This window comes from Vulpes lagopus, chromosome 3 (assembly GCF_018345385.1).
Source record: "Vulpes lagopus strain Blue_001 chromosome 3, ASM1834538v1, whole genome shotgun sequence".
NCBI classification, from domain to species: domain Eukaryota; kingdom Metazoa; phylum Chordata; class Mammalia; order Carnivora; family Canidae; genus Vulpes; species Vulpes lagopus.
The window spans coordinates 30,751,502-30,779,386 of record NC_054826.1 but is presented as its reverse complement, the minus strand read 5'-3'; the positions used below and the strand labels follow the sequence as shown (position 1 = coordinate 30,779,386).

Genomic DNA, 27,885 nt, shown 5'->3' with positions numbered 1-27,885 from the left:
CGGCGGACGCGGACACGGCCACGCGCGCCGACCGGTGAGAGCGCGGCGCGGAGGGGGCGGGGAAACTCCGCGCGCCCGGGCGCCCGCCTGCGGCCGTTGGGGGGGGCGGTGCGCACGCCTCGCGCGGAGGCCACCACCGCCGCCGCCGCCGCCGCCCGGACTTCTCTCTCAAGCGCCCCGGCTCGTCTCGGTCCCGGCCGCCCTGCCCCGCCCCGCCCACACCCACACCGGCGTACCTGCGCGGCTGAGCGGGAGAGGAACAAGCTCTGCTCCACGGCACGGCGGAAGGCGAAATCCCCTCACGCAACTGCGTCCGCACACACGCGTGCTCCGTCGCCGGTCTATATAACCGTGCCTCAGCCTAACTTGCTGCGGCCAGGTCGAGCAGCCGGCTGACCAATCCCAACTGCGTCCTCTGCGCTCTTCGAGCAGCAATTGGACACTGACTCGGGGTGAAGGCGTGGCTCTTGATTGGCTTTGACTTCTGCCTATGAGGCTCTGAGGATCTCGTTTCCCTAGTAACGGATTGGCACGGAGGGCGACCAACCATTTCACGGGACGTCGAAAGGAGGGCGGGGAGTCCCTTGAGTGATGCCCAGAGCAGCCAATGAATGCGTGGGGCCGCTCCCATTCGTCAGGATGTGTTTCCCCTGGGCGGAGATCCGTTGTCCGTGCAGGAGCGGTTGCTCCACAAGGTGGGGCCCGTGTACTTTGGGGAAGTAAACCCCAAGCAACTAGGAGGTGGGCGCCGGGGAGGCCAAGGGAGCCCCCGGCCAATCGCAAAGCGGGAAGGGTCTGATTGACGCGGGGGTGGGACTGCGCCAAGGAGACCGAGCCCCAGGGCCGCCGTGCCCTCCGGGGACGGTTCGGAGGCTCTCCGGCCCCGGGCTCCAGTCCTCTGTCCTTTCTTTCCCTCACTTGTTGGGTCTAGCCCCTGAGTCCCCCTCTCCCGCCTTTTCTGCGCCGTTTGGCACTAGGGAAACCAAGTGCGAAAGTTCCCGTTGCTTGGGGTTTTTTTTCTTCCTCTTAGGGCAACTTTTTTTTTTTAATTTCCTTGTGGCCGCCTAAGGGCCCTTGCTGGCTCTCACCATTAGTCAGCACTCGGGTGGGACAGCAGTTCAGGGGCCTTCCTGAGGTCGCGTGGAGAGGTCGCACGTGGGAACACGGGTCTGTGCAGCCGCTGCCGGTGCAAGTGCAGGGGCCCAGGCCGGCTGCGGGCCCCGCTCGCCGAGGTCTTCCCGGCCGTTGCTGCCGACGCGCCGCAGCCTGGAGGGTCTGCGCCCGGCTCGGTGCTTAATGCCACATCCTGTGCGTCACCAGCGCTGCCATCCAGCCTTCGGTCAGCGTCCGTAAGGGTGGCTGGTCAGGCCCTGCACGGACGCCCGCGTGCTTCCCGAAGCCCTGCTGGGGCGCAGCGGCGCGGCAGCCCGGTCCCGTCCACGTCTCTCGGGGCTCCGTCGGGCCCTCTGTTGGTCACCATGAGCATTTTGTAAGGAAACACTTAGACGCCTCGGCCGGTTCTCGTTCCAGGCTGGTGGTCTCCCGTGAAGTTCTGCAGACAGTTTGGGAGTGGAGCGCCCGCGGCGTCTCTGCTGGGGGAGAAGGGGCGCCGGCAGCCACCTGCCGGGCCCCGGGCGCATCCCCTCTAGCTCCCTGCGCGGGGACCGGCCCCAGAAACCGAGCGAGCGCGCCCCCCGGCCCCGCAGGTCCCCCTGCCCGGTGGACCCAGCTCACTCAACACTTAGGAAGCTCCCGTTAAGGGCTGGGCCCGGAGAGGAACTGAATGCCGCCTCGGCTCTCGTCACCCTGTCCGGCCGACCCGGGCGCTCTGCTGGGTCGGGAGCCCCCACCCCCGCCCCCGCCCCGCCCCCCTCTGGAGGGGGAACGGGCGTCTAGGACAATGAAGGCACCGGATGGAGCCCGACGCGGAGGAGAAAAGCCGCTAAAGTTTCCTAGACTAAGGACCCCCGCCCACCCAGCCCCCGCCAGGGTCGGGTCAGCTGTGCTAAGGAATTCGGAGTTTTATTCTGTGGGGCAGTGCAGAGCCCCTGAAAGGGTCCTTAAAGAGATTTCCTTTTACAGGACGACTCTCCAAATTGAAATGCTAATGAGAGATTTGCAAAACTTTAAATTTGCTGATTAGTAATTTAACCCAGATGGCCTGGGATAAGAGTCAAGGCTATTCTTGGATCACATTTGGAGGGAATTTTAAGTGATACGGCTATTTTTGTAAGGCTATTTGGCAGTCAACTATTAAAATTGTGTATATCATCCAAAACAATAATAGTACTTCTTGCTTTATAGCCACACTTTTTTTTTTTCCCATAAGAAGTGTATACCAGGGTGTTGAACTGCAGCATTGTCAGCTTTGTTACAACAAACTGAACTGAAAATGTTAAAATAAATAAATAAATAAATAAATAAATAAATAAATAAAGGACTGAAAATGTAGAGGCACCTGGGTGGCCCAGTGATTGAGCCTCTGCCTTTGGCTCAGGTGGAGATCCTGGGATCAAGTCCCACATCCGGCTCCCCACGGGGAGCCTGCTTCTCCCTCTGCTTGTGTCTCTGCCTCTCTCTGTGTCTCTCATGAATAAATAAATAAAATCATTTTTAAAAAACCAAAAATGTAATTGCTCATCAATTGACAAACTGGTTAACCAGTTGATGAACCTGTATTCTAAAACTACATCACAGTGATAATGCATATAATATAGAATATCATGCAGTAGTTTTAAAAAGAAGAAGATAGAATTATACAGATACGGATGGCTCTCCTTATTTGGATTAACTGAAAAAAATCAAGTTCAACAAAATATACAGTGAATTCCCATTTATGTCAAAAACAAAACAAAAAACACCTGATTTCAGTATGTTAAAATCAATATGTAAATGCATAGGAAGAATTTTAAATTTAAAACGATAGTTATTTCCCCTAGAGAATCCCCCAGGTTGAGAGTGATGAGGATAATGTATTATTCAAAAGTTTTACAATGAGACTGTGTCCATGTACTGTGTTGTATAATGGGAGGTTGGAAGAAAAGAAGGGGAATTGGATTACCAGAGGGAGAAGGTAGACAAGAACCCTCACGTGGCCATTGCTATCTTCCACAGGAGAGAGCAAGTTGACATTTTGTGGTAGCTTCCTCACTCAGATCATAAAAACTGGGGACATCTGGGTGGCTCAGTGGTTGAGTGACTGCCCTTGGGTTGGTCCTGGGATTGAATTCCTCATCCAGCTCTCCACAGGGAACGTCCTTCTCCCTCTGCCTATGTCTCTGCCTCTATCTCTCGTGAATAAATTATTTTTAAAAAATCATAAAAACTCTCAGCACTCAGGTGCTGGATAGTTAGTAAATGTTCAGTGAGTAATTTACTACCAATGAATTGTGTGGAGCACTGGTTCTAAAGCAGGGGAGTCAGGGGAGATTTTCCCCCAGGAGATGTGGCTTTAGTCACAACTGGGTAGAGGGACTACAGGCATCTAGTGGGCAGAGGCGAGGGATGCACAGATGCACTGGAAAGACACCCACACCCCTGCCATGACAAAGGATTTTCTGGCCAAAAAAGTCAATAGTGCCAAAGCTCTCAGAGAGACCCTTCTTGGGATCCCTGGGTGGCGCAGCGGTTTGGCGCCTGCCTTTGGCCCAGGGCGCGATCCTGGAGACCGGGGATGGAATCCCACGTCGGGCTCCCGGTGCATGGAGCCTGCTTCTCCCTCTGCCCATGTCTCTGCCTCTCTGTGTGTGTGTGTGTGTGTGTGACTATCATAAATAAATAAAAATAATAAAATAAAATCTTTAAAAAAAAAGAAGAGAGAGAGACCCTGATCTGTCTTCCTGAGTTGTGTAAGGGAGAGTCCCCAGCCTCCTGCTGGTCTTTCTCTCTATTGGCAAGCAAAATCTGGATACCTCTCCTGTACACTACTTGACCCTTCTTTCTGCCAATTCTCCCCAAAGCTATGAGAATCAAGGTAGGAAGAAACGTGGCCAAAACCCCAGAAACTACACTTTAGTGGGGGTATGGGGGAGAGGGAGGGGCATGTGGGGGGATTACTAGGTAAGAAATGATCCTAAGAATGTCAATGCAGTGTTCCCCAAACATAGCTAATCATTTATGGAGGATGCTTAAAAATATGTGTCTTTGCATTTATTAAACTCTCACCTGTGAACAAAGATCTAGTATAATAATATTCATTACAGCACTGCTTGTACTAGACATAGGAAACAACCCAAATATGGAGCTATATGGAACTACTCTTATTGTGGACTATCTTGCAACCATAGAGAAAATGAGGCAGGTCTATGTGTACAGTTACAGAGCAATCTGCAAAGTGAAGAATAATGGAAAGAATAAAAAAAGGGGGGCAGTTATTTCTATTCAGATATGCTGGATTGTTCTAGTTATCTCTACACATTCCTGGATGGTGTTGCTGTATATGCATAGGTTACATCTGGAAGGATCACAAGAAACTGTTAATGATTGCTAACAGGGAGGTGAACTTGGGCCCTGTAAGAGAACAGCTTAGTTTTCATTCATCCAAAGTACACTTTGGTACTGATAATTTTTTTTTTAACATGTGCATGTATTATTTTTCAAAAGAAATTCAATGTTAAGGGCAGATGTTAAATATAGGAAGTACAAATATGGAAACTTTGATCTTTAAAACAGGATAGGGATTAAGAGTACACTTATCTTGATGAGCACTGAGTAACTTCTAGACTTGGTGAATCATTATATTGTAGACCAAAAGCTAATATGTTAACTACACTGGTATTAACATAAAATATGGGCACCTGGCTAGCTCAGTCGGTAGAGCTAGAGAATGAGACTCTTGATCTCAGGGTTGTGAGTTGGAGCACCCCTTGGGTATGGAGATTACTTGAAAATAAAATCTTTAATAGAAATAAATTTAAAAAAACACCTTATCCTTTTATAGGTATATGAGGAATTTTGAAAATGAACATCAAAGTTTTAATCAGCCTGCCTACCAGACTACTAACATCTTTTCCTTTTGCTCCTTAGCATACAAAAATCTAAAGAGACACTTTACTGGCTTAGAAACACATGCCTAACGACGCCTACATAGTTCAGTGGTTGAGGGTCTGCTTTTCGCTCAGGGCATGATCCCAGGTTCTGGGATCGACCCTGCATCAGGGAGCCTACTTCTCCCTCTGCCTACGTCTCTGCCTCTCTCTCTCTCTCTCTCTCTGTCTCATGAATAAAGAAATAAAATCTTAAAAAAAAGAAAAAAAGAAACGCATGCCTAATTGGATTTCTCCTTTTTTGGCATTGACTGTCTGCAAACATAGGACTTCCTGAAACTCTATGGAATGCTGATCATGAGCCAGGCAACCTTGTGAATATTCTCTACAAAGATGATGTCATTTATGCCCACAAAAAAATGTATTTCTCATTTCTCAGAAACAGACTCAGAGAGGGTAAGCAACTAGCCAAAGGTCACACAGCTGAGGTTGGAAACTAGGTCTCTCTGACTTCAAATTCATCTTCATTTACCTACTTCTCAATACTGCCCAGGGAAGAAGAATATAGCCCCAAGTAAGAAAAGGGGTTTGGCCTCCTCAAAAATCCCTGAAAGGCTGGAATTATTTCAGGGCCTCAAGTATGCCATCAGGTAATGCTACAGAGACAGCTTTCCAGGTGATTTGAGAATTCTGATATCCATGGCAAATTCTAGAAATCTGCAGGATTTTAAAATTTTAAAAACATATATTACAATATACATAGATATAAATCCCAAGACCAGGTAGTTTATTAAAAAGAGCATCTTACAAATTATGTACAGTATGTCAGGCATGCTTTAAAAAAATACCAAAAGCGATATATGCATATGTATTTATTAGTGTTTGTGAAACCACAGAACAAGGTCTGAAAGAATGTACAGCAATCTGACTTCCTCTGTGGAAAACAGTGATAATGAGGATTTGAAGGAAACTCACTTTATCTGGATTGTTTAAAAATTTTTACATTAAGAAACTTTCCTTGTATTATGTAATTTAAAAAGTAACTTGGGGGGCACCTGGGTGGCTTAGTCAGTAAGCATCTGACTCTTGATTTCAGCTCAGGTCATGATCTCAGGGTGTGAAATCAAGCCCCACATCAGGCTCCACATGCAGTGTAACGTCTGCTTGAGATTCTCTCCTCTCCCTCTACCACTCCCCCTGGTCTCTCTCTCTCTCTGTCTCTCTCTCTCTGTCTCTCTCTCTCTCTCTCTCTCTTGCGCGCGCGCGCGCGCATTTTAAATAAATAAACAAACAAATAAATAAAATCTTAAAAAAAAAAAAACCTGGCATAACCGTAAGCGTGGCTTCTGAGTATTTACTGTATGTGAGGCACTGAACTAAATATTTTATGAACATTATCTTATTTCTCACAATAATGTTATGAGATAGGTCCAATTATTATCTTTATCTCACAGGGAAAGAAACTCAGGTTCAGAAAGGTTTGTTGCCCAACACAGCTAGGAATTGAACACAGGTTTGTCTAGAGTGTCTCATTACACATAGCTTTAAATCCCTGATGCCTAGAGAAGTACTGCAGTGGCCAAAGGGCTCATGCCTTATCTGAAGAGTCCTTGGTGGTCGTTTGTGTATATATATATATATATATATATATATATATATATATATATTTAATTGAGGTATAGTTGACAGGCAATGTTACACTGATTTCAGGTGTACCACATAATGACTCAACAATTCTATACATTAGTGTTCCCATGATAAATGTAGTCACCATCTATCACCATACATTTTTTTTTAATAATAAATGTATTTTTTATTGGTGTTCAATTTGCCAATATACAGAATAACACCCAGTGCTCATCCCGTCAAGTGCCCCCCTCAGTGCCCGTCACCCATTCACCCCCACCCCCTGCCCTCCTCCCCTTTCACCACCCCTAGTTCGTTTCCCAGAGTTAGGAGTCTTTATGTTCTGTCTCCCTTTCTGATATTTCCTACCCATTTCTTCTCCCTTCCCTTCTATTCCCTTTCACTATTATTTATATTCCCCAAAGGAATGAGAACATATAATGTGAGATCCCTGGGTGGCGCAGCAGTTTGGTACCTGCCTTTGGCCCAGGGCACAATCCTGGAGACCCTGGATCCAGTCCCACATCGGGCTCCCGGTGCATGGAGCCTGCTTCTCCCTCTGCCTGTGTCTCTGCCTCTCTTTCTCTCTGTGACTATCATAAATAAATTTTTAAAAAAAGAACATATAATGTTTGTCCTTCTCCGATTGACTTTTCACTCAGCACCATACATTATTACAATATTATTGACTATATTGCCTGTGCTGTACTTTTCATTTTTATGACTTGCTGTATTTTTTTCTGACATAGCTGTTTCCAGTCCTTCCAAGTACCTGGCAGGATTATAGACAGGTATGACCACATGCCCTACTTTGGCCAAAACAAGGTGAGCAAATGTGACACATCTCTCCTCCAGGAAGAGAAGTCTTTGGAGCTAGTGATTATTTGCTGAGCTCTTCCCTCCCCACACCAGCCCCCATATTCAATATCATTCTATTTGGGGAATTTCCCTTAACCTGGGTCCTTGAGCTGCTCCTCCAAACTGCCCAACCTGCAATGGTCATATGACATAAACAAGAAGAAAATCTGTTGTTTTAAGCCATTAAGGTTTTGTGATGGTTTGTTGCTACAGCATTACCTGGCCTGTATTGCCAGTTACAGATAAGTTTCTAGATCTTCCAGTTTTTTACCAGACACTCAAAATCTGGATCATTCAGTGTTCTTTCTTAACATTTTATTAATGGTATAAAAGTGTTTGGTCCTCACTTTTTTTTTAAAGATTATTTATTTGAGAGAGAGCACACACGCAAGCAGGTGGCAGGGCAGGGGCAGAGGAAGAGGAAGAAAATCTGAAGCAGACTCCATGCCCAGCCTGACTAGGGGCTCCATCTCAAGACCCTGAGATCATGAGCCCAAACCAAGAGAGGTCATTCAATTAACTGAGCCACACAGGTGCCCCTTGGTTCTTACTTCTAAAAATACAATGAACATATTCTAGGAAGACTATAGTTGAATTTATTCTTTTTTTTTAAGATTTTATTTATTTATTCATGAGAGACAGAGAGAGAGAGAGAGAGAGGCAGAGACACAGGCAGAGGGAGAAGCAGGCTCCCGACAAGGAGCCCCACGTAGGACTGGATCCCAGATCCGGGGATCACGCCCTGAGCTGAAGGCAGACACTCAACTGCTGAGCCACCCAGGTGTCCCGAATTTATTCTTTTTTAAAACTTTATTTGGAATTGATATATTTCATAAAAAAGCTTTTCTTAAAAAAAATGCTTTTCTTGGTCACTGAAAAGTAACATTGGTACAACTATGCTTACATGTCATGCTACAAATAGATTTTATTTATTTTTTTTTAAGGTTTATTTATTTATTTATTCAGAGAGAGAGAGAGGCAGAGACACAGGCAGAGGGGGAGAAGCAGGCTCCATGCAGGAAGCCTGACACGGGCAGGACTCAATCCCCAGTCCCCAGGATCACACCCCGGGCTGCAGGCGGCGCTAAACCGCTGCACCACCAGGGCTGCCCTACAAATAGATTTTAAATTGTAACATATACAGAACATTATATGTTCTGTATGGTTAAAGAACACTTTAACCATTTTTAAGTGTGCAACTCTGTGGCGTTAAAGGTATATTCACACTGTTGTGCAACCAAGCTCCCATGTTTGTAAATGTTGTCAACTAATTAAAAAATATTTTGAGCATTTTAGGAACTAGATAAAATATGTCTGCAGACCAGCTGCAGCCAAATCACAACTCTTCCTGATACCATGCTGCCTGCACCAAGCCTGCACCCCAAGCCACCTGTGCTTGGCAGCCCTTCTCTTCCCACGCATAGGCTTTTCTGAGGGCCTTTTCAGCTCAGAACCTTTGATCCTAATCTGAAGGTTCCTTGATGGATAAAGCAGTGAGACAGCCAGCCTGTACCTCTGCTATAACACAAAAAACAGACACTTAGTATTCCAGAGGGAGTAGACAACAGCTACAAAGGCCTTTCTTTGCAGAGCTTGACCCCAGCATCTGCCAAAGGGTCACTCCAGTAGGGTGAGGTCCAGAGGTAGGATATACCAGAAAGAAGATACCCACCACTTGTCTGTGAACTTGTCATCTACACATGACTACAGTCTATATACTCCTATCATCATAACAACACTGGGAAAGGGCTCATTTCCCAAGCCCATTGGTTTAGTGCTAAATCTACTTACTCAAGTTTACAAGACCAGTAATAAGACTCCTGCGTAGTCTGGAACTCAGAATTCCTGAATTCTGCTTTTCTTTTCTTTCTTTTTTTTTAAAAAAAAGATTTTATTTATTAGAGACACACACACACACAGAGAGAGAGAGAGAGAGAGAGGCAGAGACACAGCAGAGGTAGAAGCAGGCTCCATGCAGGGAGCCTGACATGGGCCTCGATCCCAGGTCTCCAGAATCACACCCTGGCCTGAAGGCGGCGCTCAACTGCTGAGCCACCAGGGCTGCCCTGAAATCTGCTTTTCAAAAAATTTTTTTCCTGAGATTCATTTTTTTTTTTTAAGATTTTATTTATTTATTCATGAGATACACACACACACAGAGGCAGAGACACAGGCAGAGGGAGAAACAGGCCTCCATGCAGGGAGCCCATGTGGGACTCAACCCCGGGTCTCCAGATTCATGCCCTGAGCCGAAGGCAGACGCCCATCCGTTGAGCCACCCAGGCATCCCTCCTGAGATTCTTAATACATATTATAGAACACATGGCAAAGAAAAATAGAAAGAAAGGAAAGAAAAATCAATAATATTGGAAATGGGTGAGAGTAGCACACATAGATCTGAAGATATGAAAGCATAGTTCATAAAACTTCTTTGAGAGGCAATCTCACTATCAAAATTGAAAGCAAACAGCAGGGCAGCCCCGGTGGCGCAGCGGTTTGGCGCCGCCTGCAGCCTGGGGTGTGATCCTGGAGACCTAGGATCGAGTCCCAGCAACCTGTATATCAGTGAGAGACTATATCAAGAATATGTCAGGGGCAAGTAACAGGTAGTCTATGTAGCAGTCGAAATAAGAGGGGCTTATATTTGTCATGTAACAAGTCTGCAGTCAAGCTGCAGCTGGCATCAGTTCAGTGAGCACACAGTCAGAACCAGCATCTCTGTAATTCTCTTGGCATTTCCCTCATGGTTGTACTCAAGGTATCACGCCAGTATTCTCAGCAGGAAGGGGAAAGGAGTAGTATCTGTTCTCCTTGTGAAAAAAGCAAGAGCTTTCCAGAAACATTCTGCTTCTGACTCACTGGCCATAGCCATGTCATATGGGCACACTTGGCTGCAAGGAGGATGGGAAAGCAAACATTTAGGGTATTTAGGGATCTGGTCTCTACAGTAGCAAGATAAAAAGACTGGGAGTGAGGGTTGGATTAGCCAACCAATGGTTTCTGCCATAAGGACTAGTTAAATTTTTTTTTTAATATTTTATTTATTTATTCATGAGAATACACAGAGAGGAGAGAGAGAGAGGCAGAGACACAGGCAGAGGGAGAAGCAGGCTCCATTCAGAAAGCCCAACGTGGGACTCGATCCTGGGTCTCCAGGATCACACCCTGGGCTGCAGGCGGCACTAAACCGCTGAGCCGCAGGGGCTGCTCAAGACTAGTTAAATTATGGTACAACTGAATACTATAGCATTATGTATCACTAAAGAGAATGAAGGGGATATCCACAAGTAAAGAATAAACTCTATAATATTTTGTAAAGTGACAAAAGCAAGGTGCAAAATTGTATATAGATGCCTTTTGTTTATTTATTTTTTACTTTTTTTTTAACTTTTTTTTTTTTAAGATTTTTATTTATTTATTCATGAGAGACACACACACACACACAGAGAGAGGCAGAGACACAGGCAGAGGGAGAAGCAGGCTCCATGCAGGGAGCCCAACGAGGGACTCGATCCCAGGTCTCTAGGATCAGGCCCTGGGCTGAAGGCAACACTAAACCGCTGAGCCACCCGGGCTGCCCTGCCTTTTGTTTAAAAAGGGGTAGCCAGGGTAGGAGGGAGACTTATTTTCCCCATATACCCTTCTGTGCTATTTGGAATTTCTTAAATAGTATGTATATCAAGAGCCTATAATCCTGCATCCATTCCAGATAACTTCTATAACATTTGCTGTAGTTCATTTCAGGCTTAGTTGTTATGTAAATAACTGGAACGTATGCAGATTATAGGAACTATCATGCACATTTTCCTCTCCTCATTTGTCAAGTGCACTGAGTTTCCGTTTCAGTAACGCTGCCTCTCATTAGGTTGTGCTCTCTCTGCTTCACCTCCCCTCTTCCCTAATTCTTTGACCTATTCACTCTTCCTCTGCCTTTCCTTTAGTGCCCCCGTCCCTTTCACAGTTGTGCCCCAGTATACAGTTGTGCCCAGTGCTACTAAAATGTTGAGCCTTGCCTTCACTGGACCTAAGGAAATGCTTGGCAGGTCACAAAGAGGTATGAAGGGTTAAGGGGTGAGCATTTTGCCAGTAGGGAAAGAGCCATGTCAGGGAGGCCAGGACCAATTCCAGCAATTAGAATTCTAGTATTTTTTGATGCCTATCATGTGCACAGTAATGCGCTAGGGGTTTGTAGACAGTATCATTTATGTTCTTCCCAATAATACCACAAAATAGTTTTCTTTAAGAAACCCATATGTCCTGGTTTGCCTGGAACAGTCATGGTGTATGCCTATTGTCCTGGCAACCCCTTTTACTCTCAGAAGGTTTGGATAAAAAATTGTATAGTCACCTTAACTGTCCTGGTTTTAAAAGTGAGGATATTAAGGTTTAGAGAGGTAAAGTAATCTGCCCAAGGTTATACAGCTGGCAAATGATAGGGCTAAAATTCAAACTCTGGTGTCTATGGCCCTAATTGGTTTATTTATTTATTTTTTAAAGATTTTATTTATTTTTTCATGAGAGACACAAGGAGAGAGAGAGAGAAAGAGGCAGAGACACAGGCAGAGGGAGAAGCAGGGTCCCTGCAAGGAGCCCGATGTGGGACTCGATCCTGGGACTCCCGGATCAGGCCCTGGGCTGGAGGCAGGTGCTAAACCGCTGAGCAACCCAGGCTGCCCTCTATATGGTTTATATGGACTGAAATGTGTTCCCTCCAAATCCACACATTGAGGCCTTAATCCCCAAGGTGACAGTGTTTGGAGATGGGCCTTGAAGAGTTCATAAAGGTTAAATGGGGTCATAAGACTGGGGTCTAATTCCATAGGGCTGGTGGCCTTAGAAGAGGAGGAGGAGATACCAGAGCTAGCTCTCCCTGCCATGTGAGGACATGGCGAGAATGCAGCTATCTGCAAGCCAGGAAGAGCAATCTTACCAAGAACTGAATCAGCCAGCACTATGGCCTTGGACTTTCCAGCCTCCAGAACTATGAGAACTGAGAGAAATAAATATTTTTTAAGCCCTCCAGTCTGTGATATTTTGTTAAAGCAGCCTGAGCAGACTAAGAAAGGCTCTCATTTCCATGCTCCTTCCACTCACCATGCTGGAGGTGGGCCTCTTCACTCAGGGCCAGTGTGAGTCAGTGACAGGTTCTGGCCTAGATTTATCCCTTCCATTTTGTGTTCCTTGAACCTAGGCCAAGGGTGGATCCATTACCCTCTTCCCTAAACTGAAGCAGGCAGCTTGTGGTCACTCCCTGTATCAGTGTGTTCTAATCAGGAGAAAGAAACCACACCATAATTGGAACAAGGAAAGTTTAAAAATCATGAGTCTGTGATGAGGCATTGGCTAGTAAGAAGTAAAGAGAATTTTAAAGAATATAGAAACAGCAGATACAAGGAGCAGCCATTGCTGGTAAGGCCAAGATAGTAACATAGAGTATTACACAGAGAAGAATCTCCCAAGCCTCATGCTAGCCTGAGATCCAGGCCTTGTGGCCCACAGAATGGCAGAGAAATGGCTATGATGCCAGGCTGGTGGGACTTGCTAGACATCCATCCTCCAGCTGGAAAATTTCCCTCTGGGGTGCTGGAAAAAGCTATTTACAGAGAGGCACTTCACCGAAGGCACTCTGCTATTGAAAGTACACAAGGAAGGATAGACACAAGGAAGGTGCTAGGCTGCTAGGTGCTGCCTGTCCCTGAACACAGCAGGAGCCTGGTGCTGAGGAAGCCGTTCTCAGAAGATGGGCATGGGGCAACCACTCACATTGCAAGGGTCTGGCAAGTGAGCACACTGGAACCAGAAAGGAAAACCGTTCCCCTTCCAGCGTCTTCCCAGAACTTTAACTGAGAAGTTTTAACATCCTGCCAGAAGGTAAAGGAAAAAAAAAATATTTAAAGAGTCCAGATTCATCTTCATAGAGCAAACAAAAAGGATGAATTGGAGGTGAGACAATAAATCAGTCACGAGCACACTTTCTTAAAGAAGTTTCATGTAATAAGACTATATAGTTTTCCTCAACCAGTGGTTCCCCAAACCAAGCAGAGGAGGGGGACTAAAAGTATACCTGGAGAATAAGGGGCAGTGAATCTAGGGTGAAGCCTAGAAGTCTCGGTTGTTAATAAGATGTCCAAGCAGTTCTGTTGATGAGGGACATCTCTGAGACTACTCAGACCGGACCCCTCCGGCAGGTTCCTTGGATGTTCCAAGGGGAGAGCCCCCTCACCCCAAGCTCGTGTGTGTGTGTGTGTGTGTGTGTGTGTGTGTGTGTGTCTGAAGTTCCGAGTCTCCGCATGCCTGTCTCTGTAAGTGTCCTTCATCTGTCTTCACCCAAGGCTGTGGATCTCATATCCTTCTCCACCTCTCTCTGTGCCTGCCTCTCAAGCCCACTCTCATCTTCCGTCTTGCTGTTCCCTCTGCCTCCCTCCTTCCCCAGTAGCTCATCTTCACCAGATGAACGTGAGCTCTCCACCCTTGACTCAGATTACTTCTTCCCGAAGCCTCCTCAGCCGGCCTCTCCTGCCCCCAACACACTCCAGTCTAAGTTAGAGACCCTTCCTCTGCTCCCACGATACAGCCCCTCTAACACGGCGTTTTCACCGCCTGCTTCCTTGGCTCCCTAAGAGGCGAGGTCTTTTTCACTAGTGCATCTTGGCTACCTAGCCCCGCGCTGGCTCAAGGCTGGGACTCATTTACATCAATAAATGGGATTGTCCCTTTAGGGAGGGGCGGAGTCTGTCGTCTTCACTGCGGGGGGTGGGGGTGGGGCTGGCATTCCCAGCCTCGAATACACGCCTGACACGAAGCAGGTGGTCTAAAAATGGCCAGTAGGCTTTGGAGGCCGGCCCAGCGCGCGGCGGACGAGCGGGGAGTCCGCGGCCCCTACCGCGGGAAAGGAGGCGCGGCGGCAGGCGGCAGTCAGGTGGCTCTCCGCCCGGGGCGGGGTGGGGCGGGGGGCGGGGCCTAGCCGCACATGGGGGCGGGGCCTAGCCGCCGGCGGCCGGGTGGGGGGCGCGGCGTAGCCGCACGTGGGGGCGGGGCGTAGCCGCGGGGGGGCGGGCGGGGGCGGGGCCTAGCCGCCGGCGGGCGGAGGCGGGGCGTAGCCACACGTGGGGGCGGGGCCTAGCCGCCGGCGGGCCTAGCGGGGCGGGGCCTGGCGGGAGGGGCGGGGCCTGGCGGGAGGGGCGGCCCTCCCCCGCGCCCCGCCCCGGAAACACAGCCGCGCCAGCGCTCCGAGCCGGCCGAAGCGTCGCCGTCGCCGTCGCCGCCGCCGCCACCCGCCATCCACAGTCATGCCGGTGAGTGCCCGCTCCCGACCCGCGCAGACCCGGCCCCGCCTTGCGCCCCGGCCGCACCGCGCATCGGCCCCGTCGCTCTTCAAGGGCCCAGGCCGCCGCCGGAGCTCTTGCCTCTCTTCTCGCTCCCTCCCTCCCCATCTACTCCCAGCTTCCGCGACCCTCCAGAAAATCCCTCCAGATCCGAAAGGGGTTTGGTGTAGGAGTCAGGCCTCCGGACATCGGAGCGGCAGGGCCTCCAGTGGTTACAAGCCCAGCCCTTCCCAGCGCAGACGAGGGAAACTGAGGCCCAGCGAAGGGCCGAGTCGCTGAGCTCATCCGGGGAGCGAGCCTGTGGCGAACTGGAACTGGACGTCTGGTCCCTGCGCCTTCCCCGCGTGCCCCTGTCTGCCCCTGTCTGCTGAGCCGGCCAGGAGGGGGGAGTGGGGGAGGGGCTGGGGTGGCCGTTGCCTCCTGGATGGGGCACATTTTCAGAGATCCGTGGTTTCCTTTCCTTCCTCTTGCCTACTCTGGCCCGTTTTCACTTCAGCCCTGGGCGACACTGTGCTTTTAACCTTTCCTACGATCACTTTCCGACCCTGAACCTAGGAGCCCATGGGAGGTTAAGGGACCTGCTCACAGTTGCCAGTTGCTCAAAGACAGAGTTTGGGGAGGAATGAGTAGGTCTTAGGCGCCTTGCCGCTCACTCAGGCTTAATGCACATACATGGTTGCTCAGGACCTCATTTTGTAGATAAGAAATTCAGGACTTTTGCAGATAAGAAAAGAAAAAGCCCCGTAACTTACTCATGGTCTCCTTGAGGCAGTGAGTAGGGCTAGGATTAAGCCCCTTATCTTCAGGCTCCCAGTCTCTTCTGGCCTGACCACTTGGGAAATAAATGCCAGACAAAAGTAGTTATACCGGATTGAAAGTAAGCTGTGATGCCAAGTATATCCTGTAGATCCTGGTTTGGGGTCATGTGGTGTTGAGCGGTTTCCCCCAGAGTGCCTAGTTTATGGCTCTGATTCAAGGGGATACCCAGAGGTGTTCCACAGATGCCCTGTGTCTTAGCAGCCTAGCTTTGGGGAGCTGACACGTAAGCCAGTGGCCCCCTGGGCCAAGCCACAACCATCTCAGGTGTCCTTTCCCTTGGGGCTTGCCAGGTGCCTTGAGACAAATCCTCAGACAACACAAGTATGGACAAAGAACCTAACAGGATCGGCCCTCCTCCTTGAGCAAATCTGCCTGTGGCAATGTTCAGAGGACAACATTAATCACCCTGGGACTGAGATGGTCACCAGGTGTTTGTAGAGGGTGGCAGTGAAGCAAAGGCCAGCTTGAGGATCACTCCATTGACAAGCTAGAGACCCTCCAGAGCAGATGGTCAGAATGAAGAGGGTACTTGGCACCATATCACAAGATGAGCAACTGAAGAAAGGAGGGTATTAGTCAAGGGCTGTGGTCAAAACTGGTCAGTGTGTCACCCGAGAGGTTTCTCAGACAAAAACTTGGAATCTCAGAGGCCTCTTTGAAAAATCTGTGCCCTTGCTTGCCAGCTGGGTGACCTTGGGCAAGCTGCTTTATCTCTCTGTGCCTTGATTTCATCATCTGTAAAATGGGGATAAAAGCTGTGATCTCAAAGGACTATTGTTAGTATTATCTGGAAGAATGCCAGTAAAATATGTAGCACATAATCACTGATGTTGCTAGTTCCCAAGAAATGTTAGCTCTCGTGTAGACCAAGGACAAGTGGGTAGAACTACAGGCAGGCAGGTGTTAATCCCATTTTAACAAGGACCACGGTGGTTAAAAGTTTAGGCTTTGGAGACATTTTCAGTATAGGCCCTGGCTCCTCACTAGCTGTGTCACCCTGAGTGAGTGCCCTAACCTCTGAATCTCAAACCCTTGTGTGTCAAGGGATAATAACACCCATCTCATGGGAACCTTGTGGTGATTAAACAAAGTAATGCACACAAAGTGTTTAGAACAATATCTGGCATGTAGTCCACATTCAAATATTAGTATTAGTAAACCCCTGACTGACATTGTGTTCAAAGATTAAATATCCGGGATATTTGAGAATTTCTTCTCTGGGAGGGGGCTGGACAGCCACCCCACTGCATTTCTGCCCTTCCAGTTCTGAGATTCTATTAAAGAATTGCACAGTTTACTGGACTTTTTCATGGCTTTAAAGGACATGTCTTAGAGGTGACAGACCAGTCTGAGGCTCTGAGGGGCTGAGGCAACAGGGGTTTGGGATTCTCTGTAAAGAATGGGTTACTCTATCCATGAAGTAGATTTTCTACCACCCTCAAATTGACTTGTGCAAGTCTGAGGGGAAGAGCACTGAATTGTAACTTTTGCCACCCAGACGCCGCCTCCTGGTTTCTGACCTCTGTACTATGGAGGATGAAAGGAGACCCGCTCTCTGTAGGCAGCAGCAGAAAGCTTCACATATTCTGTTGACTTAGGTTCTTGGGCAGCATAAACTTGCATTTCTTCACAAGCTGTCCCACTCCCAGAGCTCCTGCTGAGAGTCAGGGTCGCAGGGTGGCAGCTGGCAGTGCTGTTGGCTGCTCCACAACTAGCAAAATGTCCCTGGAGCCAGGAAGGCCTGGGTTCATATCCTCAGCACAGACTTGCTACAGGACTGTGAGCAGCTCAGTGAACCCCTGGGAACTTCAATTTCCTTTGGAGTAAAATGGGGTCTCGAGCTCCCTTTCCAAGCCAAGTGAGAACTAATTTTAAAATACCATATACAGAGCATTTGGCACAGAGGTGCACTCAGGCACAATAGATTTAGGCCTTATATTGGTCTTACAAACCCTTTAAAGCTTTGGGTGGGTTGGGATGCCTGTGTGGCTCAGCAGTTGAGCGTCTGCCTTGGGCTCAGGGCGCATGATCCCAGGGCCCTGGGATCGAGTCCCACATCGGGCTCCCTGCAAGGAGCCTGCTTCTTTCTCTGCTATGTCCCTGCCTCTCTCTCTCTGTGTCTCATGAATAAATAAATAAAATCTTAAAAAAACAAAAAGCTTTGGATGGGTATATGCAGGTGCAAACTATTGACAAATCTGGATTGTCTGCTGGTTATTCTAGAGCAGAAGTCACCACACTTTTTCTTAAAGGGTCAGGTAACTACTTTAAGTGCCTGAGGCTTCATGAACCATGTGGTCCCTACAACTACTCAACTCTGCCATTCCAGGAAAAATCTACAGTGTCTTTTGTGACCTGGCCTTAGAAGTCACATGATGTAATTTAAGCCATATTCTACTGGACACACAGAGCAACCCTGAGACATTGTGGAATGGGATTTCCTAAGGGCATAAATCAGGAGGTAGAGGTCACTGGGGCCATCTTGCATGCTGGCTCCCATACTTACAATGTTCATCCCACTCAGTAACCTAGAGAAAGGACTCTCGTCCCTGTTTTGCAGATGTAGAAACCAAGGCAAAGAGGAGTTGAATAACTTACTCATGGTCATACAGCTTGCCAGAGTTGGGAACTGAGGCCGGTCTTATTTCCAGAGATTTTATTTTATTTTATTTAAATTTTTATTTATTTATGATAGTCACACACACACAGAGAGAGAGAGAGAGAGAGAGAGAGAGAGAGAGGCAGAGACATAGGAAGAGGGAGAAGCAGGCTCCATGCACCGGGAGCCCGACGTGGGATTTGATCCCGGGTCTCCAGGATCGCGCCCTGGGCCAAAGGCAGGCCAAACCTTTGCGCCACCCAGGGATCCCTTATTTCCAGAGATTTTAAAATAGAAGATGTATTGGTATAGAAATCTTTGTCTGAAAGCAAAGGAAGGACCCAGGGTTCCTCAACCAGTTGTGTCAATCATCTGTTCACTCAACAAAATGTAGTAAGCACCCACTCTGTGCCAGGCGCTGTTCAAGTATTGGGTCGCAGCAGTGAATTCAACAAAGCTTGCCTTAAGGCCCTTGGACACTATAGGATGTTGAGCCTGTACGAAGAGTCGAGGAGTCTGGGGTCCCTTACTGGCCCAGCCTCCACCCCGCTGGGAGACCTGGCACATCCCTTCTTGTCCCAGGACTCAGGTGCTGCCTCTGACAGCATGTGGATGAGAACAGTGATCTCTGTGTATCAGAATGCCAGAGAAGCTTATTAGCCATAATAGACACTCCAGCCCAGACTTGTGGATCAGAACTTGCGGTTTTCGCAAGTTCCTGGATGATTCTAATGCATAAGATGATCTTCTGATGCATAAATAAGACCACCAGATCAGCATTGCTCAGAGTCCATGGGCCTACTCAAATCACAGTTGTCAGTGGTCTTGAGACAAATCCTGTAGCTCAAGAATCAAGATTTTGAAGGTCAGACTAGACACCAACATTTTATTTTTATTATTTATTTATTTTTAAATATTTTATTTATTCATGAAAGACAGAGAGAGACACAGGCAAAGGGAGAAAGAAGCAGGCTCCCCACGGGGAGCGCATTATGGGGCTTGATCCTGGGACTCCAGGATCACGCCCTGAGCTGAAGGCAGATGCTCAACTACTGAGCCACCCAGGTGTCCTGGGATTATCTCATTCAATACAACCTGTGAGATGGAGAAACCCTTACTTAACTCCACTTTCCAGTTTAAGAGAGTGGGGCTCAGAAACAAGCTACTGGTGAGTCTGATGACAGCCAGATCTTGCCCTGTCTCTGCTTTCTGTCTTGGCCTCTAGGTGGGCCTGCATGCTCGTGGAGTGTGTGTGTCATGCTGAAGGACTTGCTTATGGTCCCCTTTGTTTATTTTAGAAGCACGAGTTCTCTGTGGACATGACCTGTGAAGGATGCTCTAACGCGGTCAGTCGGGTGCTCAACAAGCTGGGAGGTGAGTGAGTGGCCCTCAGTTAGGGGTGAGGTTGGGGAGGCTGACGCACTTAAATCATGTTCAAATGCTTGCAGACATGGATCAGGAGAAGCTTGAGTTAAAGCTGCTAATAACAGTAAAACTAAAATGTATTGAGTAGGGGATTCCTGGGTGGCTTGGTGGTTGAGTGTCTGCCTTCTGCTCAGGGTGTGATCCCAGGGTCCAGGATCAAGTCCCACATCAGGCTCCCTATGAGGAGCCTGCTTCTCTCTCTGCCTGTGTCTCTGCCTCTCTTCTCTGTGTCTCTTATGAATAAATAAATAAATCTTAAAAAAAAATGTATTGAGTACTTAGCATGTGCCCTTTACTCTGCCTAGTGTGGTTTCTGTGAACCACATCATCTGTTCCTCACCACAGCCATTTAGGTTGCTTCTTGGACTATCTCCATCCTCAGCAAGAGGAACTGAAGTTCAGAGAGGTTAAGCAACTTAGCTGAGATCACACAGTAAGTGGCAGAGCTGGGATTTGCCACACAGTCTAGCTCAGAGTCCTGGCAGCACTAGTTAATGTGTTGGTGGTCTTCAATGTGATAATTTTGCATATGCTACATTTGAGTGTCATTTTCTATTAACATTTAGAAAATTGTAATATTTAAAAAAATGAACTTTGACTTGAGTCATGTGCAAAACTCCTAAAGCACCTCTTCTGGACATATTTAGAAAATCATTATTCTCATCCAGCCCCCTTGGTTCTCAGCTGGGGAGACTGAGGTCTGGCCCTGGGTTTCCGAGAGGTAATGACTGAGATATGACCAGTGTTCTGATAGTGCTAAGATTTTCACTTTTAAAACCCTAGATAGCGGGGTTCCCTGGGTGGCTCAGCGGTTTAGCGCCTGCCTTTGGCCCAGGGCGTGATCCTGGAATCCCAGGATTGAGTCCCACATCGGGCTCCCAGCGTGGAGCCTGCTTTTCCCTCTGCCTGTGTCTCTGCCTCTCTCTTTCTGTGTGTATCATGAATAAATAAATAAAATCTTAAAAAAAAAAAAAAAAACCTAGATAGGGGGCACCTGGGTGGCTCAGTGGTTGAGTGTTTGCCTTTGGCTCAGGTTATGATCCCAGGGTGCTGGGATCAAGTCCCACATCGGGTTCCCCGCAGGGAGCCTGCTTCTCCCTCTGCCTGTGTCTCTGCCTCTCTCTCTCTGATGAATAAATGAAATCTTAAAAAAATAAATAAAATAAAGATTTTATTTATTTATTCATGATAAAATAAAGATTTTATTTATTTATTCATGAGAGCCACAGAGAGAGAGGCAGAGACACAGGCAGAGGGAGAAGCAGGCTCCATGCAGGGAGCCTGTCGTGGGACTCGATTCCAGGTCTTCAGGATCAGGCCCTGGGCTGAAAGTGGTGTTAAACCACTGAGCCACCCGGCCTACCCCCCCCTTTTCTTTCTTTCTTTCTTTCTTTCTTTCTTTCTTTCTTTCTTTCTTTCTTTCTTTCTTTCTTTCTTTCTTTCCTTTTTTTCTCTTTATTTCTCTTTCTTTCTTTTCTTTCTTTTTTTTTTAAAGAAATAAAATCTTCATTTATTTTTTTTTTTTAAAGATTTATGTATTTATTCATTCAGAGAGAGTGAAGAGAGAGGCAGAGACACAGGCAGAGAGGGAGAAGCAGGCTCCACGCCGGAAGCCTGATGCGGGACTCGATCCTGGGTCCCCAGGATCACACCCCGGGCTTCAGGCGGCGCTAAACCGCTGCGCCACCGGGGCTGCCCAAGAAATAAAATCTTTAAAGAAGAAAAACAACCCTAGATAATACCCAGATTTCAAAGGCCTTCCATATGGACTTGATCTCATTAGCACTTCAATCTCTGAGCTGGCCTTTCTATCTGTGGAATGGGAGTGTTGACACCAGATCCCAGGAAGGGAAGTGACTTGCCCAAAGTGAGTCAATGCCTGGTTTCTCGTCATGGAAACCATAATCTTAATTTGAAAGTCTGAAGCATCGGGGAAAACCTGGCTGCTGACTTGCCAAGTGACTGCAGCCTCTTCTCCCTGGGGCCTATTTCCCCAGCTGTGGTATGGGCGTGTCAGCCTATGTTAGCTTCTGCCGTGGATACCATAAGAGGAAAACTGCTCAGGGGCCCCTCCAATATGAAGTGGCACATTCTGGATGAAGTGAGGAGTGCAGATGGGCCTGCTTTCACTCTTGATGACTTGAGAACACCCGACCAGGAGTCTGGGCTATAAGCAACACAGTTTAAAACCCACTGGGTTAGATGATCCTAGAGTTTCTTCCAGGTTTATGATGCCGCCAAAATATTTATTCCAAAGAGGAGGGAGACACTTCTTTTTCTTTTCCTTTTTTTTTTTTTTTTGTATTTTTTTTTTATTGGAGTTTAATTTGCCAACATATAGTATAACACCCGGTGCTCATCCAGTCAAGTGCCAAGGAGGGAGAAACTTCTGAACCAAAAGACAAAAATCTAGTGTGTAAGGACACGTTATGTTTTTTTTTCTCCCTCAGTATCTGTTAGGTACAAATTCAGACATCCTGTACTGTGGGCTTTTTAAGGCTCTTTGATGTTTGGGGAATCTCCCTTTGACCTTGGATAGATGGCCCCATCTTTTACCACTGTCCCTACTTGGGTAGCCTTTTGAGGTGGGTCAGAAGGGCTTTTTGAGTTGAGGCCTTAGATGAGCAGTGCTGAGCCTGAGGAATCACAGCTAATGGCCTGTGTGAACCGGATAGATCACAGGTGCTGACCACCCCCAATTCCTTCATGTACAGATGGGGAAACTGAGGCCCATTTTGGGCAGGACCCGCTTGTGGTCATCCAGCCAAGTCAGTGATGAAGCCAGGCCTAGAACCTATCACGGCCTCTCCCTCTGGATCCCATCGTCTCCACAAGATGGCATCTCTAGCTATTCCCATGTACTGGTCTGTGGGGAGGGAGAAGCTTGAAATTGACTTAGTCCTTTAGGGTGGTTTTATAATATCAACATTTAAGATTTTATTTATTTATTGATGAAACACACACACAGAGAGAGAGGCAGAGACACAGGCAGAAGGAGGAGCAGGCTCCATGCAGGGAGCCCGACGTGGGACTCGACCCTGGGTCTCCAGGATCAGGCCCTGGGCCGAAGGCGGCGTTAAACCGCTGAGCTACCCGGGCTGCCCTAATATCAACATTTAAAATGTGCCCATCGGTTGCTCACAATTTCCATTCTGTAAATTCATGGTATAGAAATATTTTCACAAGTTTTATAGGATGTGTTCAAGTATGTTTATTGTAGCATTGTGTGATAATCCGCAGTGTGGATGTCCCATACATCTACTCGATCCCCTGCTGAGGGACACTGAGGTTGCTGCTTTGAATTTTGCACTATTATCACACAACAATTACTTTTCACTTGTCTGTCTGAGAGAAAGACTGGGTAGATGCTGTGCTGTTCATAGTGACTTCTGGAGATAGGAGAGAGTAGGGGGCCTTCCACTTTCCAGTTTTATTAATTCAGAAATGTTTGCCTTTTTTTTTTTTTTTCCCAATGGTGTGTATTATTACTTTTGAAATTAAAAAGAAGAGAAAACTTAAAAGAAGCCCCAGTCTCAAGCAGGGGCTGGCAAACTATAGTCTATGGGCCAAGTCTAGCCCACATTCTTTTTTTGTACCGCTGAGAATGGTTTTTAACATTTTTAAAGGGGTGTAAAAGCAATACACACAGAGACAAGAATATGTAGCTGAGTGCATTTGGCCCCAGAATGCCTAAAACATGGCTTTGGCCCTTTATAGGAAGAATGTGCTGATCTCTGGCATGGAGGAAAGGGGAAGGTGGTTGTGAATAAGAATTCTGGAGCCAGCATTCTTTCTTGCCCCAACTGGGAGGGTCTCTGCTTCCTCCCCACACACCCTACTTCCTTTTCCTGCAGGAGTTGAGTTTGACATTGACCTGCCCAACAAGAAGGTCTGCATCAACTCTGAGCACAGCGTGGACATTCTGCTGGAGACCCTGGAGAAAACAGGAAAGGCCGTTTCCTACCTCGGCCCCAAGTAGTGAGGGCCTGGACCCTGAGCCCATGATGGACCAAAGGGAGCAGGTGGGTGAGGCCCCAGCCCTTGGATGGAATATTTCATTAGCTAATGCAAATCATGAGTTCAGGGAATCCTCACAGCCCCCTGAGAATATGTGGAGCACTGTGTTATGTCTCCCAGGGTCCCTTTTATGACTTGGGGAACGCATCTCATGACCAACAGGGTTTAAGTATAGGGCGTATGAGCCTGAGCAGTGCTTTGATAAATTGTCCCATCTGCAAGGACACCTATGTCCTGGGCCTTATGCTCCTGTGTGCTGACCAGGTTCAGCTAATTCAGCTTGGCCTCTCTCCTTGCTTGGAACTGCTGTCAGCTTCCTGAGCATGCCCTCTGCCCCCGACTGGTGCAGAACAAATCCTCATCCAAGCAGGATGTCCCCTTTAATTGTACAGAATCCAGAGAGGCTTATAGGTGGCCAAAATCAGTTGGTTGCAGAACCAGGATAGACCTTATGTATCGCTCCAGCACTCCTTCCCTCTCTGCACAACCCCAGCTTCAGAATCCTTCATGGCACAGCCTTTCCTAGCTGTTACTGCCCTTGCAGTGCCTTTGGTGCTTGAATGACAGTGATTGCCACATCCCTGATGTGGATCAGCCCTCTCAATGCCATTGAGAAACAGGAGGCCTGGCAAGGGGAAGTGCCTTGACTGAAGCCCCACCCAGGAGGGTGGCAGAGACAGGATGAGGGTGTCCCAAATTGGAATCTGTAGTGGCCAGTGGCCTCATCCCTGGGAACAGGCCCATGAGACCCTCCTCTCCCAACTGACTGCTGGGCTGTGCTGGTGTCCTGTGTATGTGGTGATGTCACATGCAAATCATGAGGGGTCAGAGGCCTCTGTTTTCCTGATCCCCTGTCCATCCATGGACACAGCCCATGATCAGGAGTGAGCTTGGGATGAATACTGAGAATTCTGGCATTCTGATTCCAGCTCTGTCCTCATGTCACGCTATGACTTTGGATACTTCTCCTTACATCCTGGAGACTCCGACCTTTCATCTGTAAGATGGGGCCACAGCCTCTATCCTATTTTTCTTCCTTATGGGGATTCCTGTGAAATCCCTCTGAATAGGAAGGATTATGCTCAAAGGGAGGATAATGTTTCCACCATGCGAGGATCAGTGATCATCATATGGTCCCTGCACCCTGAGGAGTTTAGGAGGAGACTGATGCATGGCCCTCTGGGCCCCTCCAGCCATCCCAGGTAGTAGCTCTGTTTCATACTGGGTCTCCATGTAAGATTGTGAGATTGTGGTTGATATAAGCGCTCCACAAGAAAGGATGGAGGGAGGGAAGAGACAGAACTTTCTGAGTGGGCAAAACACCTGGGGGAGCCCCAACGTAGACCCCTTGCATTGGAGACTCCTGGCCTGAGCGTGTGCATCTTATTCAGCTAAAAGAGTACTGCCTGCCAGTTGTAAACGATGTATAACTGGATGTGTCTTCTCATAGTAGTCTTTGAATTTATTGAGGTGAAATTCACATAACATACCATTAAAGTGTACAATTTAGCGGGTTCACTGCATTCACGGTGTTGTGCAACTCTGATTTCAAAGCTTTATCCCCCACCCAAAAAAAACCGGCCCAAACCCATTTAGCAGACACTCTCCACTGCCCCCCCCCCCCCGCCCCTGGGGGCCACTAATCTGCATTCTGCCTCTGATTTGCCTCTTCTGGATGTTTCATTTAAAAGGAACCGTAGGGGATCCCTGGGTGGCCCAGTGGTTTGGCGCCTGCCTTTGGCCCAGGGCGCGATCCTGGAGACCCGGGATCGAATCCCACGTCGGGCTCCCGGTGCATGGAGCCTGCTTCTCCCTCTGCCTATGCCTCTGCCTCTCTCTCTCTCTCTCTTTCTGTGACTATCATAAACAAATAAATAAATTTAAAAAATAAAATAAAAGGAACCATAGTATTTCACTTAGCATAATGTCTTCAGGATTCATCCAAACTGTAGCTGGATCAGCACTTTATTCCTTTCTATGGCTGAATAATTCTCAAGAGTTTTTAATTGATTTATTTACCTTTGCTTTTTTATTTTGGAAATTTTAGTCATACAAGTAGTAAAATGAATCCCCACGTACCCATCACCCAGATCCAATGATCAGCCATTGCCATCACTGTTTCATCTATGCATGCCACCGCCTCCCCCTATTATTTTGAAGCAATTTCTAGATACCAGCTAATTTTATCTGGGCACATGTCTGCAAACATGAGTAGTATGGAAAGGCTCCTGCAGATTCAGATGCACAGCACTGGGTAAGAATCACCTGCCAAACAGCTCCCTGCCCATCTCTGCTGCATCTATCTCAATCTGTTTTAAGACACTTCCCCAGGGAGCAGCCCTGGTGGCTCAGTTCAGGGTGTGATCCTGGAGACCCGGGATCGGGTTTGAGTCCCACGTCAGGCTCCCTGCATGGAGCCTGCTTCTCCCTCTGTCTGTGTCTCTGCCCCCCTCTCTCATTCTCTCTCTCTCTCTGTGTCTCTCATGAGTAAATAAATAAAATTAAAAAAAAAAAAAAAAAGACACTTCGCCAATGACCAATGTGATGCCAGGTTTGGGAATCAGAGATAGAGCATTTCTGGGTAATAAAGTCACCTGGACTGTCTGTTCATTGGCAGATTTGTTTGCTTGTGATTTTGTTCATTGCCTCCCCTGTATGCATTGAAACAGGACAAGGAGTATCATCCCAGCAGCCCCGGAAGTTCCCCAGAAAAAGGCGTTGGCAGAGATTGGCTTGCGTGAGATTAGTGGGTGCCAGCCACCGCGACAGACTTGGTGGGCGTAGTGTGTGGGGCTGAACACGGGGCGCTAGTTCCACTCTAGCACCTGGGTTTCCCACTTCCTTCGCCTCCCACAGCTGCCCCTTAGTGAACCCCTGCTGCTTTTGCAATGCCTTCCTGTGCACAGCAGATGGTGCTTTTGTTCCACCTAACTTCTCATCTCTTTCAGGATGCTGATCCTCTCCTGCCTTCCAGAGAGACCTGGGGCCTGGCAGTCCTGCTCAGCGATGGCAGTTCCTGACAGAGACCCTCACTTGCCCCGTTCCTCCCTAGCTTCCCTGTAATAAAGTTGAGCCACTTTTGCTGGAGGTGTCATCTCTTGCGATGTCTGGATGTTACTTGCTCACGTGCAATAAAAGAGTAATTACAGTGCTTACTCGGGTTGGAGTTCTAAGGGCTCCCAGCTGGGAGCAACTGGCCTGACAGATCCTGATTCTTTGGGCTGTGATCTCCAGCAAGTCACTTGCCCTCTCCATGCTTCCCTTTTCCTATCTACAAAGTGAAGATGTTGGGCCACATGGGTGACCCCCCCCTCCTTTGTTTTCAGTATCTTGAAAGACTTGTCTGTCATCAAGTGCATCACATCTAAGGGTTGTTAAATCTTATAACAGTTGGAATAGTGGGTAAAAGGGAGACTGCTTGGGATAGAGTCCAAGCTCCAGTATCTCCCAGCTGGGCCACGTAATTTCTCGGTGTCCACACACATAAAATGTAACAATAGCATCTACAGCAAATGGTGGGGTGTGTGGATTAAATGAGGTGACGTGTAAATCACCTCAAGTCATGCCTACCAGTTAGTAAACATTTTTTTTTAAGATTTTATTTATTGATTCATGAGAGATGCAGAGACATAGGCAGAGGGAGAAGCAGGCTCCCTGTGGGGACCCTTATGTGGGACTCTATCCCAGGACTCCAGGATCACGCCCTGGACCAAAGGCAGGTGCCCAGCCGCTGAGCCACCCAGGCGTCCCAACAGTAAACCATTCTTAATTCACTCATTTGTGTGTATTCACTAACCATCCGTCTATAGAAATCACGTAATTCCAGTCAGCCTAAAAATTAGTGTTTTACAGAGTTCTTTCAAATATGTCAAAACAAAGGGAATGTTTTACTGTGTGTAGCTTTATTTTATTAAAAGAAATATATTTCTTTAAGCCAGCCATTCTCAAACTTACTGTCTTAGGACCCTTTTATACTCTTCAAAATTCTTACTGTGTATCTCAAAAGAGCTTTTGGTTATGTAGGTTGTGCCTTATTAGAAGTTAAAACAAATTTTTGAAACAAGAATATACGTACGTGTATGCATCCCATTAGCCATTGGGTCTAGATGAAGCCATTGCGCGTCACTTAGATTCTGGAAAATTTCACCACACGATTGTTAGTGAAAGAAAAAGGCTCCTTACAGAAATAGCTTTTCCCTCTTTGCCTTCTAAAAGGGTTTTGGGTACCACA

At 47.6% G+C, this 27,885-nt stretch overlaps 2 protein-coding genes across 2 annotated transcripts in view; one reads left to right on the top strand and one right to left on the bottom strand.

Annotated features, from left to right (window-relative positions):
* Window positions 1–378, bottom strand: part of G3BP1 (G3BP stress granule assembly factor 1) — a 46,819-nt gene extending 46,441 nt beyond the window's left edge. Inside the window, exon 1 of the mRNA XM_041747651.1 lies at window positions 237–378. The gene's annotated coding sequence lies outside the window, so the exon portion shown is untranslated. The remainder of the gene's footprint in view (window positions 1–236) is intronic.
* Window positions 379–14,643: 14,265 nt separating this feature from the next.
* Window positions 14,644–26,741, top strand: ATOX1 (antioxidant 1 copper chaperone). Its single transcript, XM_041746948.1, has 4 exons — window positions 14,644–14,764; window positions 19,511–19,586; window positions 23,492–23,659; window positions 26,603–26,741. The coding sequence occupies exons 1-3, from the start codon at window positions 14,759–14,761 to the stop codon at window positions 23,614–23,616; spliced, it is 207 nt and encodes a 68-aa protein (XP_041602882.1). The 5' UTR covers window positions 14,644–14,758; the 3' UTR covers window positions 23,617–23,659; window positions 26,603–26,741.
* The last annotated feature ends 1,144 nt before the right edge of the window (window positions 26,742–27,885 follow it).

Excerpts from the sequence above, each read along its gene's own strand:
- ATOX1 (XM_041746948.1), top strand. Across the intron at positions 19,587-23,491 it reads GGTGCTCAACAAGCTGGGAG|GAGTTGAGTTTGACATTGAC; the intron begins GTGAGTGAGTGG and ends CTTTTCCTGCAG.